This window comes from Protopterus annectens, chromosome 8.part1 (genome assembly GCF_019279795.1).
Source record: "Protopterus annectens isolate FY-2018-M chromosome 8.part1, PAN1.0, whole genome shotgun sequence".
Taxonomy (NCBI): Eukaryota; Metazoa; Chordata; order Ceratodontiformes; family Protopteridae; genus Protopterus; species Protopterus annectens.
Genome location: NC_056742.1, coordinates 365,622,990 through 365,639,189, shown reverse-complemented (window position 1 = coordinate 365,639,189; position 16,200 = coordinate 365,622,990). Strand labels below are relative to the sequence as shown.

General features: G+C 40.1%; 1 protein-coding gene across 1 annotated transcript in view; it reads left to right on the top strand.

The window, feature by feature from the left end:
- The window catches only part of MBTPS1 (membrane bound transcription factor peptidase, site 1), a 1,726,871-nt gene that overhangs the window by 113,745 nt on the left and 1,596,926 nt on the right, over positions 1-16,200 (top strand). The window contains exon 2 of the mRNA XM_044081940.1: positions 15,347-15,862. Coding sequence (XP_043937875.1) covers positions 15,700-15,862 — 163 coding nt within the window. The 5' untranslated portion in view covers positions 15,347-15,699. The remainder of the gene's footprint in view (positions 1-15,346; positions 15,863-16,200) is intronic.

Here is a 16,200-nt window from a genome sequence, read left to right as displayed (position 1 = left end):
GCTCTTCAGCCAACATCTCTACCGCTATGCTATTGCTTCCTGGCTTATTTTGCATATTTAGTTCTTATATGCTTTCCCACTGACTGCTAACTGTAGCTGCGCTACGGGCACGCCCGCGCAAACGAGCGCACTCACGGTTAAACATTTTTACAATTTAAAAAAATATATAAAACATGTTTATTTATATGTTTTCTGTTCATAGTCTGTGGGGGCATGTGTTGTGTTGTGTTTATTCACATTTCCGTGGACTCTGTTGTGGGTGTTTACTTTGGGCACTTTTACACTTCTGGGGGCGTGTCCACTTGCAGGGCTCGGCCTATGGACACGCCCCCTACTGTCTTACACTGACCGTGTTAGACTTAGGTGTGATTCAGCATGCTGTCATGAATATGCAAAGCATGCTGACATCACTCCGTCTAACTGCAGCCTCCGTGTAAGAGTTATAACTCTTACACGGAGGCTTTGTGAATCCTTGCCAAAGTTACATGTGTCTTCACACCTAGAATCTCTAGCAAAGTGCACTCTGCATCTGAGGGTCATGGAATTATTTGAAGGTTGAGCAGTGAACTTTTATTTCCATCTTCCTTACTAACAAATTGATCTAGTAAGGTAGTACTTCAAAAAGCTGTAGAGGTTTACTCCTCTTGTGCTTACTACCAGTAATAGTCTTATGTTGACATTTAAATGCACGGTTTGTTGGATGAGCATTTGCTTTTTATATATTTCCTGTCTAATAAACTCAGGATGTATCTTCATCACACCTTTACCATGTTCTTATGGAATATAATGGCGAGCTCTTTGTTAATTTTATTTGTTGAACCATAAAATTAGTTTTTTTTTAATTTAAAACTCAGCATGTAGTTGCCCATTTGCAAGTTTAAAGTTTACTCGAGATCTAATATACAGTTATTCCAGTAGTACTACCTATTTTGTTATATCTTTAGCTGAAACTCACAAGTCCAGTGTGATCAGTGTTCTCTGCTAGTCATTGCACTTAAGTAAAATAGAGTGAAGCAGTGTTAGCTGGTACTTCTCTTGCTTGCAACATGTACGAAAGGAGTTGCACATTGGCTGCTAATGTGTTAGCCAGGAGGGGTTATGTAGAATTATTATCCTTTAAATTTTCCATGGCTGTTGCAAGTCTGCATTTGACTAATAAGGAAAGCTTAATGTTCATCATTATGAACACTGCTGCAGTAGTTTGAGTTTATATGCTTAATATCCTGCATAGGAAGTAACTGCCAGCCAGTTTTCAGAGCTTCAGGGCACCTTCCACAAATCCAAACTGTTAGCTTGAGCTGGGCTGACTAAAAAGACTGGTTTGGGCACCAAGCCCTTCAGAGCTTTCATGTTCCTCTGTGGGCTTTTGAGAATCAGCGGTTGGCTAAAGCTGTTCCTTTGCTGGGCAGATGCATTCCCTACTGGGGAAAAAAAAAAACTTCCACTTACTTTTTTTTGAAAACAAAAAACTTATTTTTTTTTCTGAAAATAATTTAGTACTTTTAAGCTAGGAAAAGATTTTCTTTTTTTATTATCTCATGACATAAAAAACTTGCTAAAAGTTGTTTAAAGCTACTTTTTCTGTGGAGAAACTTTTTGGGGGGGTTGGCAAAAGTGCTAGAAGTGCTTTTTACTGTGTTTTACTTTTCTGGGCTGGGAGAAAATTTTATTTTTGATACTTTCCTGTTTTACTTGACTATTGCTGCTAAGCTTCCACAGGAAACAAGTGCAGTTTTGGCTGTACCATGGAACAATAGTTCCTTCCCTCAGCTGGACCTTTTTCCAGCCACAAAAAGAAAAAGATTAAATAGCTTTTGCCACCACACCCATTCATCCTCAACCCCTTTTTTCCCATTTTGCACATAAGGTCGGGGTGTCACTTCAACAGTGACAATCCTCCATAGCCAAAGTTTACACTGTCTGGTGGCTAGCTGTGCCGCAGTAGTTCATCCATACAACTTACTCGCACACACACACTTGCACCTACGGCCAACTTTAGTGTGTCCAATCAGCAGACTGATAATTCCCCTCAGCTGCAGGTGGGTGACTCTGCTGTGGCCAAAACTGAATCTTCAGACCAGTCGTCATTTTGGTGATTTCTGCACAGCCACCATAGACCAGGAGTTAGATGGGTTCTTTGCAGCAGTTGGGATTCCCTTTAGTAGACAAGAGAGATTCACTTTTGTCAGTCCTGTGATAAGGGGCAGGGAACATGTCCCTGCTTAGCCAATGCTGTGCCCATGCAGGGAAGCTGTTGCTGGTGATACTTGATCGGTTTCTTCAGAAATGACTGTCCAAGAGAGAAGGAAAACATTTGCAGACAGAAAACAGGTGCAGAGATTAGTTATGAAACTAGTAAAGTGGAGGGGACCAAGAACTTTGTGGGCCACCAGTTTTATTAGTTAGATACAGTGCTTTGCCTTTTACTGATGGTTATCTGTTAAGTAGGTAACTAGTTATGATGTGAGTTGTATCATTGATCAGCAGTGAGCATGTAACTGCTGTCCTGTGCTTTCACAGAACCTGGATAATCTCCTCTCCCATATTAGTTCTTTCTTTCTATCTTTCACAGGTGAATGCTTGTTTTTCATTCAAGTAAAATTAGATTGTTTCCTCTGATAGACTGTAAATACTTCATGTATCTTAAATTACACTGTTTAACTTTCTGTAATCTCTCTATTAGTGTATTTCAATTTTTTCACTGTTCAACATTCTGCAGTCTCATTATTGTGTGCACTTATTTTTTCATTATGCATACCCACTGACTGTTTCAATTCTTCCCAGTTATTCAGGTTTTCTGTGTTTACAGGTTATAATTTATGTTGAAATAATTTTATCTAGTTTTTTTTACATTGTTATATAATTTCTTTGTAAGGTATTATTTTCTTTATTTTTTACCTGTTTTTTTGCTTTATTTTGTAGCTTTTCTCCCCAGGTCTCCGCTGAAAACAGGCTACTAGCACAGTCGGACACTAAAATGTAAATAAACCTGCCTTCTTAGTCCCAAAAAGATAGATTCCATCTCTGCCTTCACTCGTAATCTGTTGCCCCAAACAGATGGCATGGTTCTGGTGATTACCTCTGATGTAGAAAGCATAAGAAACAATGGCCACAATAATATTCCTACTTGCTGCTGCTGTGATTCACAGCCACCCCACCCCAATCATAATTATAATTAAAAAAAAAAAAAAAAAAAAATGGCTCCATGCGTAGTGTGTATGTCACAGCTACCTACAGTTGTGATTGATTTCCTGACTGTTTAGTAAACATACCAGCAGAACAGAGCACTGTCCCTGAAGTTCAGATTTTTAGTCAGATGTCTAGAGATTGCCCAGTCGCTCACATAACAGGATATGCTTGGCTAATTTCTAAACAAGAAAGGTGAAGATGAGAAGTCACACTGGCGAAAGTATGAATTTCCCATCCATTTCAATAGAATTTTGTTGGGCAAATTGCTGTATTAACAAAACTGATAACCCACTGGTGTTCTGGACAAATAGATAACTGTGGGTTCTGCAAGTTCAGTTTTATGGCTTTTTCCTGTGATGTATATATAATTGGGAAACCCATGGTTAATGAGATCTTTGTTCAATCTAGAAGTATTTTTGGGGGGGTGGGAGGCTATAATCTCCTATTAAAGTGTGTGCATACCATGACCTTACACTCGTGTACAAAGAATCATTTGTAGGTATTTTAACATGGTGAGCACAGGGGAGGAAAGAAGATGGTGAGCCAAATGATGCATATGTGACTAAGGAAGATGGTCCAGAGCAGTACTTTAGTACCAAAGCATTGCTTTATTGACTTTTCACTACATGCCTCCCAAAGTGTGGATTCATTTTTAATAATTTTAGTTTATCAAAGCAGTGACAAAACCATAATTCAAGAATCACTGCCCAGTATTGCCTTAATAGCTTTGTCAGTAGGTTAATGGATTGTCCTGAGGATTTTTTACTTTTACATTTTTCACTTTTTATTCAATGAGAAAATACTTCTCATTTTGAAATTGTTTTTCAGATTGTTTACTTGTAGACAAAAAAAAAAACTTGATAGTGAAGTAATTTTTGTGAGAAAGGTGAGAAACCATGTTTGTTTATAGGTTCATAAGTGTTTGCTAGGCCAACAGACCAAGAACCAAAAGGGTGTTAAAAACGTACAACCTTGGCATAAGAAACAGTATGACAGAGGATTGTGCAGTAGGAGGAGTTCTTGTTTAACCACGCTCTTGGAGGCAAAAGTGGCCTGCACCAGGATGGGTTTAGGGGATCCTTTTGAGGATTACGTTACTATGAGTCCAGAAAGGTTTCCAACTGTCTCAATCTGGAGACAGCTGGGTGAGTACTTTCTCTGCAAGTGCCCATGTGGTTGTTCATCATGCAGGATAATTGGATAAGGAAAGCTATATCCTGAGGTTATTATTAACCAATTTTTATAATGCCCAAACATCCTACCATATAACTTACAACAGCTCCAGCACATCTGAGAAGGGCAGCTCAACAGGAGGTAGAGAACGGCCTACAAAAAAAAAAAAAAAGCTATCCAAGAGATCAAACCAGACCATACTGTAAAAGGCACAGATTTTACTCTTGATTCTTCTTTGTGCATGTACTGAAGCAATCCTCAAACTAAGTTTAATGACTCGGTATGTAAAGGAGCCATTCCAAATGGTCACTGTGCAGTCCACTCTAACTTGCTTTTACAGACAGGAGACTGAATATTTTCTTTGGATCTCCAGGGCGAATTTCTACACTTGGAATGCTTTTAATATTTTAATGAAAGGTGGGAGGCAGTCATTACCAGTTTTGAGCATTGTCATTTGGACTTCCCAGTGCCTCCCGAGTGTTTACCAAATGCATGGTTTTAGTTGCAGTACATATGCAGTTATTAGATGTAAGGAATTTTCTCTATCTCAATGATTGGCTCATAGCAGCACTCACTGTGAAAAAATCTTTCACAGCAAGTTGGGTCGATCTTTGCAGATCCCGATCAGTGTAGCAAAATCCCAGCTGGATTTATCACAATACCTGATATTCATTGGCCAACAGCTGGATAGACTCAACCAGAAAGCAAATCTACCACCTGAGGGGGTTTCTTCCATAGTTCAAAAACTCCTCAGTTTTTCAAAAAACACAAACAGTACTGCAGCTGCAGTACTCATGGTGTTGTGCGGGCAGTACCATATGCCAGACTCCACATGAGGGTATTACAGTGGACACTCGAGACTCAGTGGAACCAAGCAACCCAGTCCATGATGCTTGATTAAAGTCTCATAGGTTCATAGGTGTGTTCTAGGCTAATGGTCCTAGAGCCTTTACAAGCCTAGCCCATAGGATTACCCTGGCATCGTGCCACCCGACCTTAGTTCCTAGTGCTGCTGTCGAGTAGAGCCACTGGAGTGATCCCCGTGGTTAATTTACTATTTCCCATCCACTCATCAAGATCCCTCTTGAAGAGGGCCAGTGAGATGCTCTGCTTTACATGTATGGGAAGTCTATTCCATAGCATGGGCAGTCTCTGGGTTATGAACCTGTCCCTTCAGCATGTTGTGTTGATTGTGGTAATGAAGTTGAGGTCTCTGGAGCGTGTGGTTTGGAGGGATTGGGATTTAATTAGCTGTAGCATTTCTAACAGAGCTGGGTCAGACGTGGCTTTGTAAGTCAAGCGGAGATCGCCTCTAAGTAGGCGATATGAGACAGATACTAGTTGGAGCTTTTTGAGTCTGTTCATATTGGACAAGTTTTTAAGGGCTAGGATCCTTTTTGTGAGGTACTTTTGTGGCCTCTGTAGTTGTTGCAGGTGTCTAGTGAGGTACATGCCAAATGGGGCATTGTACTCAATGATTGGCCTAATGAGGGAAGAGTAGAGGGAAATGTGCCACATTTTTTGGCATTGAGCTTAAGGCCATTGTTCTGACACCAGTCATTGGTCTCATTGAGGCCTTTCTGTAGGATGTCAACATAACTTGGGGAATTAATAATAACTCCCAACTTGCAATCGTCTGCGAACTTTGAAAGCCAGAGTCCCTTTGTGTTGGCCTGGACTTCAGAGAGGTAGATACCAAACAGGAGAGGACCCAGGAGCGAACCCTGTGAGACTCCACTTGTGACTGGTTGACCGTTTGACTTGGAGTCAGCTACTTTCACACTGTGGGTTCTGTCTGTGTGAAAGTTTGCAACCCACCTAGTGATATAGAGGTTGACGCCTAACTTAGTGAGTTTTTCTGTGATTCCTGAGTGGGGAATGGTATCAAAGGCTTTGGTCAGATCAAGGTAGGCTGTATGAACCACCTTGCTTTCATCCACAGCTCTGGTGACTGACTCAAAGAAGTCAACTAAGTTGAGCAGGCATGATCTACCCTTCACAAAACCAAACTGTGTAGGATCCAGAGTTTGGAGATTCCCTATATCCTTGTTTATTCGGTCCATGATGATGTGTTCCATAGCTTTGCATATCAGACTTGTCAGGCTAATGGGGCATTAGTTCCCGGGGTCTGTAGTCCTCTTCTCCCTTGTGGAGAGGGATGACTGTAGTAGTGTGCCATTCGGTAGGGACAAAGCCTGAGGTGAGGCTGTGATTGAACAGGGCACACAGGTGAGGTGCCAGTTCTTTCTGTAGTTCATGTAGAACCCAGCTGGGGATATTGTCAGGTCCCATATAAGCTATATTTTTGGCCTTGGACAGTGTTGTTTTAACCTGTGCAGCAGTAATACTGGGTGCCTGGCAATCTGCTGGTATTGTGATTGGTCCTTTGGGGGGGGGGGTAAAGTTGGCACTGAATCTGTCGGCCAGTATGTTGACCATGTCGGTTGGCTCTGTATAGGAGGTACCATTGTGCAGTATCTCAGAGCATATCTGGGTATTGCCATGGAGATTCTTTACATAACTATAGAAAGCCTGAAAGTTTGATTGTATGTATCTACTGAGGTGGATAGAGCTGCATAATCTGTCCACGAATACAATTTGTTCGACCAGCCCCCATTGTGACTATAATGAAGGATTTGTCCTTTCTCACTTGGAGGGGAGGGGTTATCTAGACATGGTGGTCCAAGGCACATTTATTATTTATTATTTTATTTATTTGCAGTGGTTTAACCAGGATAGCCCATTGGGCCCAAGGAACCCGTTTTCAATGGAGTCCTGGGGAGAAAAGCTCCACATACAGATTATACAAAGATTAAGTTCCACACATAGATTACATGATGATTACAGAGTAACATTATACAATTTCAGGTTATAATCAGGTCAAATATATTTTAATCAAAAGTAATAAATGCAATAGTATTTAATGTAGAATTTTTTTTTTTTTTTTGGGATAGGTAGTTAGATGCAGTAGGCTAAGAGATTGGTAGGTATAAGTAAGGAATTTAGGAATAAGTAAGGAATTATAGGGATAGGTAGTTAGATGCAGTAGGCTAGGAGATTGCTAGGTATAAGTAAGGAATTATAGGGATAGATAGTTAGATGCAGTAGGCTGAGATTGCTGGGTATAAGTAAGGAAATTATATACTACAAGCAAGCTTGAAATCACTATCTGGGATTTGTAAGAAGGGGAAGAGAAGAAGAGTGGAGAGTAGGCTATGGGGGATGGGAGCAGGAGCATTGCCATGTTGACGTTGGATGAGAATGAAGTAGTTTTTTAAAGTATGGGAGGCTAGTGGTTGTACGAATGGAGGGGGGTAGGGAGTTCCATAAGCGTTCTAGTGAGAAGGACAGGAGGTTTTGTCCTGGGGTGCGGAGGGGTCTGTAAACCTCAATAAGGTTTTGATTGTTTGATCTTAGAAGTCTTTGGGTGTGGTGCATTTTAAAGGTAGTTGAGAGGGAGGGACAGAGGTATGGTTGGAATATGAGTTTATGAACTTAGGTAAGCTGAGTGTAGGAAAGGTAGTTGGGGAGTTCTAGCCAGTTGAGTTTGTGAAGAGGTATACAGTGATGGGTTGATGATTTGTTGCTGGTGGCAAATCTGGCTATTTTATTGTAGCAAGAGGACAGTTTGGTTTTGAGAGATGATTGTAGGTTTGTTAGAAGAGGGCACCATAGAGAAGGGAGGGAAGGAGAAATGTGGTAGAAAGAGTATGTTTTGTAGTTGAGGTGAGGAACCGATTATGTCGGTAGAGCATGCCGAGTTTTGATGTTTTTTTATGTTTAGTAGCAGATGGGAGTTGAAATTAAGCTTGTCATCGATTTGGACTCCTAGTAGTTTGGTTTCAGATACCAGCTCAAGAGGTGTGTTATTTTGGCTGGTGATGGAGAATAAATTCCTGTCAAAGTTATTAGTTTTAGAGGGAGTAAATATCATTAGTTTAGTTTTAGCAGCATTAAGTGCTAGATGGTTGTCTTTCATCCACTGTTCAGTGGAGGAGAAGGCATCTTGAGTAAGTTTTAAAAGGGTTGGGATGGACGAGGCAGCACAGATAATTATGGAATCGTCTGCATATTGAATAATGTTTGCAAGAGGAATAGAGTGGAAAAAGTCATTAATGAAAATATTGAAGAGGAGGGGGCCCAGTATAGAACCTTGTGGGACACCTGTGGGGGTGTTGAGAAAGGAGGAGGTGGCTTTCTTCCACTTGACAGCTTGTTGCCTATTAGAGAGATAGCTGGTAAACCAAGTAAGGGATGATAATGTAAGGTTTAGTTTAGATAGTTTAGTAAGAACTAAGTTATGAGAGATAGTGTCAAAGGCTTTAGAAAGATAGAGTAGGATGGTAGAAACAGTGAGGCCAGAATCTCTAGCTTTATTCACAGTTTCTAGGAAGGATAGGAGGGCTGTCATGATACTGTGATGGGGTCTGAATCCATGCTGGGTAGGAGTTAATAGGTTATCTAAGAGATGGGGAAGGAGTTGAAGATGGATACATTTCTCTAGGATTTTTGAAATTGGAGAGAGGATGGCGATGGGACGGAAGTTGGTGATATTAGTATTAGTTTGACCTTTATGGAGAGGAATGATGTAATCTTTTTTCCAGATTTGGGGAACATTGCCTTCTTGGATGGAGCGGTTGATTAGGATACTGATAGGAAGAGCAATGGCTTCAGCAGCTATGCTGAGGAAGTATGAGGGAATGGTATCAGGGGCATTGGTGCATGGTTTTAGTTTCTGTAGGAGTTTTTTTATGGTGGAAGTAGGAATCATTTTAATGTGGAAGGCTGGGGGTTGAGAGGGTGGGGGATCGGAGAAAGAAGATGGAGGGGGCGCTGGGTGAGGAGAAGTGGAAGTAGTTGGTTGATTGTTATTTGAGAAAGAGGAAGTAAGTTTGGAAATAGAATCTATGAAAAAAGAGTTGAATTGTGTGGCAAGATCAGTGTCTTGTGTATTTGGGCAGGGTATTGGGTTTTCTATAGTACCAGGTTTTAGGAGGGTGTTTATACCTCTCCAGAACATTTGTGGGTTGGTTTTTTGGTTGCTTTGAAGTTGGGAGAAGTAGTTGAGACGGTCTGCATAGATAAGCTTTTTAACTGAGTTACGAAGAGTTTTGTATTCATTAAGGGTAGATGAGGATTTGTTCCTGTGATATTGTGTCCAGGCTTTGTCTCTAAGTCGCATGTTTGTCAGTGTGTTTTTTGTTAACCAGGGGCTGGATTTCTTTTTTTATTCTTTTAGTTATTAAGGGAGCGTAAGTATCTAGAAGATTTAGAAAGGTAGTATTGAAGTGAGTGATTGCATTGTTGAGGGGTAGAGTTTTTAAAGGGTACCAGTTAAGGGATTTTAGGGAGTCAGAGAAAGCTTCTAGGTTAAAGTTTTTATGGCATCGTGTAGTGATGTAGTTATGAGTAACTTGTAGGGGAGAAGGAAGACGTGTTGTGAAGATGGGAAGGTGGTCACTGAGGGAGTCGGGAAGTGTTCCACTTTTGGGGTAGTAGTGAGGGTGGGAGACTAGAATCCAGTCTAAGATGTTGCCACTAGTGAGGTATTTGCATGGCCTAGTTATGGAGTTGATGAGTTGAGAGTAGTTATATCGGTTGATGTTGAGGGAGTCAGTAGGGGATAGAATGGAGGACCAGTTTATGTTGGTGTCTCCCATGATTATAGTTTCATTACAGATGTTAGTTGAAAGCCAGGAGAGGATCTCTTCGAGTATTGGTATATTGTTTCCAGGGGGTATGTAAAGGGAGTCTATGTATATATATTTGTGTTTGTTTAACTGAAGATGGGCTAGTATTAATTCTGCATTACCGAATTGGGGAATGTCTTTGTTAAAAGGTGTTATGCATAGGGAGGATGAGTAGAGTAGTGCTACTCCACCACCCTTTTTATGGGTTCCATCTGTTCTGATGATAGAGTAATTGGGTGGCACTATCTCTTCATTTTTGATATGAGGTTTTAGCCAGGTTTCAGAAATGGCTAGGATGTCAGGTTTATTGTGGAGTAGCCAGGCATGCAGATTTGGAATTTTGTTGGTTAAGCTTTGTGCGTTGAGAGATGCAAATAGGATAGTTTTAGATATTGAGGAAGAGGGGTATGGGCCTGGGTTGGGGTGTACTTTGCCAGATAAAAGTATGGCAGTTAGAAGTTGAGTTAAGTAGTTGTGGTATTTGGATTGCTTTGAATGGGAGGTGCAGGTTGAAAAATTAGTGGAGGATATGGAGGGGATTGTGGATGTTGAGGTATTATGAGGAGGGATTAGTTTGTAATAAAAACATAGGTTGAGATTGATGGGATATAGTTCAGGAGAGATGGAGTTGTAATGGTAAGTTAGTGATGTGTGGTGTGGGTAGGTTGTGTGTAGGAGAGGGGTGATGAGATTAGGTTCAGTCAGATAGTAGATATAGGAAAGGTTGAGAAGTAGTAGAAGATGAATAGGGAGGGTTGAATATTTTATAAGCATATTGGGTTATGATAGTTAAAGTAAGTGTTGAGTAAGGAGGAAGCAGAAATGTGATGAAGGTGTGATATGTGAGGGGGTGGGGATAAGAAGATGATGGAGAGGAAGTAGGAGTGGTTATGAAGGTATAAATGTAGATGTAGTGGGGGTGGGTGGGAATTGGGGGTAGGGGGGAGTGAGCCCACAGGGCGAACGGAGCGGGGAAGACCAAGAGGATAGTGAAAAAAGTATCAGCTACTACTGCTGATGATCTACAAAGATTAGCAGGTATGGTAAATATAGAATAGAAAAGGAGGAGTATTTTGTAGAGATGTAAGAGGTGTTATGAGTCAGGTAGTTAAAGTTGTACAGGGGGTGAAAAAAAAGATTGTATACAGGGGGTGAAAAAAAAGATTGTAGTCAGAGAGAGAACAGAAAAGGTTGTAGTCAGAGAGAGAACAGAAAATAGAATACAGGCTTTTAAGTTGAGGAATCAGGTTACTAGGAGGGGAGCCAGGTAGCATTACAGTTGCATCGGCAATTGGTTAGAGGGCACTGCCACCTAGTGGTGAGAATGAGGAAAACAGGCAGCAGTGTTGAGCAGGTTACTTGCAACTTTCGCTGTGAAAGTGTCTGGGACTAAGGTGACTTGGGGGGAGAGAGTATGTCCGTGTGGTCCACGGTAGGCTGCTGAGTCACTTACAAGGGAGGATAGACAGAAGTAAATGTATTACTAGGTAGGTAGTACAGACACAGTAGATGGTTTAAGACTACCTACATTCAATATTAAACTTTAAGGGCAGTCTTCAGGAGTTCTATGAGTCAGTCTAGTAGGCAAACTCCAGGGAGTTTGCAGGAGGTATTCCTTGTTTGGTGGTAGGGAGGGGGCTTCTGAGGTGAGCTTCTGAGGTGAGGAACTGTAAAAAGAGAGGAGAGAGAAACTAGGTTAGCTTCACAAATAGTTAAAACTGCATGTAAAGAGAGGAAGGAGTAAGGGGGAATATTCAGTAGGAAGGAATAGTATATAAGACTTTAGTAGAAATGAACAGGGCTCAAGGGACAGATGTAGAAGTGGCAGGTGTAGGAAGACAGAGAGTTCAAAGGGTAGACATAGAAGAAGGGGAAATGTATAGGAGAGTGGTAAGAGAAGAGAGGTAATAGTAAAGTTACAGCTATTAGAAAGAGCAAAAGAGAGTAGAAATAGTATGCAAGGTTGATAACTCAATCACTATACAGAACCCAGCATTACCACGGCATACCAGCCTGGTAAGGTGATGGGGAAAACTAAAACTAAGCTAGCCAACAATCAGAGCAAATTTAACAGGCAATAAATAGCACAATAGAGACAGTACAAGCAGATAATCAACCAGTAATAAAGGCAATGCAGAGCACATTAAATATACAGTTTAACAGGTACACAATCTAGATTTATAACAGTGACTAGAGCACTACTTGAAGGAATCAAAAGCATTTATCTGTAGAAGACTGTGTCCTTTCTCCATCTGTTAGGCAGACAGAATACTAAGTCAAGCAGGCAGGTAAATATGTTAAGAAAGGCAATTAAGGTAATGTAATTAAGCAGGCAGGTAAATATGTTAAGAAAGGCAATTAAGGTAATGCACAGCATTCAATACATTCGACTAAGCAGGCAGGTAAATTAGTTTAAGAATGGCAGTTAAGAATTGCACAGCACTTATTACATTCAACTCACTGTGTAGTAGGCAAAGACAGACTCCAATTGCACGTTAGTAGTTTAAGAATGGCAGTTAAGAATTGCACAGCACTTATTACATTCAACTCGCTGTGTAGTAGGCAAAGACAGACTCCAATTGCACTTTAGTACTCTGGAACTGAGCAGTTCTGCTGCTGCTACAGGCATTTCGGAACTTGCTGCCCAAGGATGCTCCATCTCCACACCTGACAAACGTGGTGGTGTGGTACGTAATCAAGGTGGAACAAGCTGTTACCCCCTTTACGTAGAAGCCGTTAGATTCTAGGAATGGGCATTAACATTGCATTGCATTCTAGAGCAATGCATAAACTGGAGATATCATTATGATTTTGGAGGTTGAGCAGACTGGTATTGCTCCCACATGACTGGTATCTCAATGAGGCAGCAGCTTGGAAGATACTCCTAAGGGGAGAAGACCCTGTTGCAATCTCTTTACTTCACCATTCAACATCAGATGTGACAGTTTCTTCACCATTCTGTTTTGGGGGACAGTTCTCAAGAGACATTTTCCCCACATTTGACCCCCAAGACTTTTGCATGCATTTCCATCCATTTCCACCCTTGTCTAGGCTTTCTGGAGGAATCTGTTTGTGCAAAGCAAACATCATTGGTCATTCTCATACCTCTATTCTGATCACGTTAGATATAGTTTCCCCTTGTTGTGGCCTCATCTTGAGAGAAGACCTCTCTTGTGGCTTCCTCAACTGCTTCTTCCATATGGGTGGCCTCACCTGGACATTCTATCCCTACATTTGACTGCATGGCTTTTCCATTCTCTATGATGGCTAGGGAATTGCCTGCCAAAGACCTTCGGCAAGAAATATTTTACAAGGCAAATGGAAATGGTTTTCTCTTTGGGCTGCTTAGCAGGACATTGACCCTTTTCAGGTTCAGTATCTTAAGTGTTTACCTTCCTATCAGACTTAAACGAAAAAGGAGCTAGCTACTCTTAGATAAAAGCTATTCTGGGGGCTATGTCTTCTTTTCATCTGAAATGTTCTTTATGCATATCATCTTCATAAGGTATGTAAAAGATTTTAAAATGAGTTTTCTACTCCAGACCATCCGTGGTTCACTCTGCTTCCTCTTGTGGGATAAATGTTATATGTGAGAGGCTGATTTGATCTCCGTTTGAACCAGTGAATTCTACAGACATCACATTTCTGACCTGGAAGTCTATCCTTCTTATAGCTATTACTTCTGCAAAAAGAGTCTAAACTCTATCCTCAAATTTTCTTACACCATTTTTAATCGAGACTGCCTTACTGAAAGTGGCCCCTCAAGTGAATTTGAATCACTATGTGGTAATTCTGAATGCCCATGACTTTTCTTTTTAAGTCGTTTCAATGGACAATTTCAGGCCAGTAAAGCCAAACCCCACTAGCCATATAGCTGAAACACCTGATGTTCATAGGGGTAATTTGCATATATCCCATGTGCCTCTGATACAAGAGGTTTGAGAGGTCACTCCGTGGAAGTTCTAGCGTGGCTGGAGTTTTTGTAAATAAAAGAAAAAAAGTTTACATTTTTGAGTTTTTTTATTGAAAACAAATGCTTGAGTGCTGAACTGGCTGCACATCGTGGTCAAGTTGTCTTTTTATGCACATAAAAGAACCTATTTTACATCCCAGAATATAAATGTTTTGTGTCCAGAATGGTTCAACATATATTCACAAGACATTTCCAGGGAATGCAGTTGGGATGCTTACTTTACAGGCTTCCTTTTTGTGTACATAACTTCAAAGGCAAAGTAGCGGTATCTTTGACTTTTAATTAAAAAAAAAAAAATAAAAATAAAAAAAATAAAATGCAATTCTTGTACATAACTGCAGATGGATTTTAGAACTAAAGTCAAAGCAACACGTTTTGTATAACAAATATGAAAGCTAACAAAAACCGTGGATAGCTGATGACATTTCATTTCTCTAGTTTGCGATCATAAGCAAGGTGTTAAATGTTTGAAAAGTGGATGTCAAGAAGTTTATATTTGAGTGAAGAGAAGCTGGAAAGAAGAAAAGTGGATGTCAAGAAGTTTATATTTGAGTGAAGAGAAGCTGGAAAGATGTATGTTGACGTCAGTTTCAAGAATATACAACTACTTGGTTATGATCGGATCATAATTTTTTTGGTACATTGAGCTTTACGTGCTTCATGTGTAGTCAGAGAGAGATGGTGTAGAACAGTATTTGAAAGCTGTAAACTCAAATTACTGCCGTCTCATAAATTTTTGTTTTACATGGAGCTCTAACTGCTCTGGTGTAGTAGAAGACAGAGTGGAAGAAAAGTTAGGAGTGAAATGTGTTTTGGTTTTCCTTTAATATCCAGGCTGAAGTTCATTTGTGATCAGTGCTCTTGCCATATAATAAGTAAATAAACAAATAAATAAATAATGTCTCTGAAGCAGTTGTTTACTCAGAGAAAAATGTATGTGCTTTTGTAATAGCTTTAAAAGTTGTACATTTTGCATTACCACACAGGAACAAAAGTGTGGAAGCCCAAAGTATTTTTAGAGTTTTTGAAGCTATTTGAGCTTCTTGCTACTGTAATGTGGTGGTTGCTATTTTTAAGCTGTATTGCATCACTAGACCATGACAGCACTAAAACATGCACATGTCATTTTTTAAGTTTCACTATTATTTTTTGGTTTGGAACAGATTGTTTTGAACTACTTAGATTCTTCTTGGTAATTATTAATATGTATAGAAATATGAACAATTTTGGCTCTTCCTGTCAGATTTTAAACTGTAATCTCTCAATTTGTGTCCATACTGCTGGATGTAATGAGTCCTGTATGTGTTTATCTGTTTTGCAGGTTGGAAAAGGATGGCCATTTTGTTTGCAGCCTTTGTTTTCATCCCCTTCAAATGGAGTCCATGATGCTCTTGCAACGGAAGGAGTGAGGGATACTCCCAATATAAAATGGAGAAAAAACGAAGAAAGAAATGAAGGCCTTTTTAAGTAGGCTTCATTGTTAAAGACCATGCATTCAGTAATACTATTGTACTTATTTTTCCCAGACACCCAGTAGTATCCCTTGGAAAAGCTGAAACACTGAAAAAGAAAAGAGTTCCATCTAAAAAGAAAATGAACTGTTAACTTTCATACGTAGAAGGGAAGTCCTACTTTCTGGAACTGTGAGCTTCGTTCAGGATTTCCGTTGTGAGGATGAAGTTGTTAGGCTTCTGGCTGCTCCTTGTTGTTTTTCTTCTTTGTGGCAAACAGCGACTTGGTTCCAGGGTGGGGAATGCTTCTCGTAAGGTTGTCATATGTCCAAACTGTCCTCACTTGACATTGAAAGTGGAATTTTCATCAACTGTTGTAGAGGACGGTAAGGACTGCTGTCTCCTTTTCCTTTGGGTAACATTTGTGTAGCTTATATAAGAAAACATGGTGATTATGGTTGACATAATAATACCCATATGTGGTGTTTAACTTTTTCAGTAGAAACAGCAACAACCTCTCCCCACAGAGTAGAGCATGTATTTATGTATTTTTTTTTCATTAAGTGCAGTATTCAAGTATTTCATGTATAATGTGACAGTGTTCTAAAAGCAAAATTAATCTGGACATATTTAAGCCAAAATTGTAAAATCAACATTTTAGCTGCAAGTAAAACAAGAATCAGAAGAGACACCAAAGATGTCTTCCACATGGCTCTTGTGCACT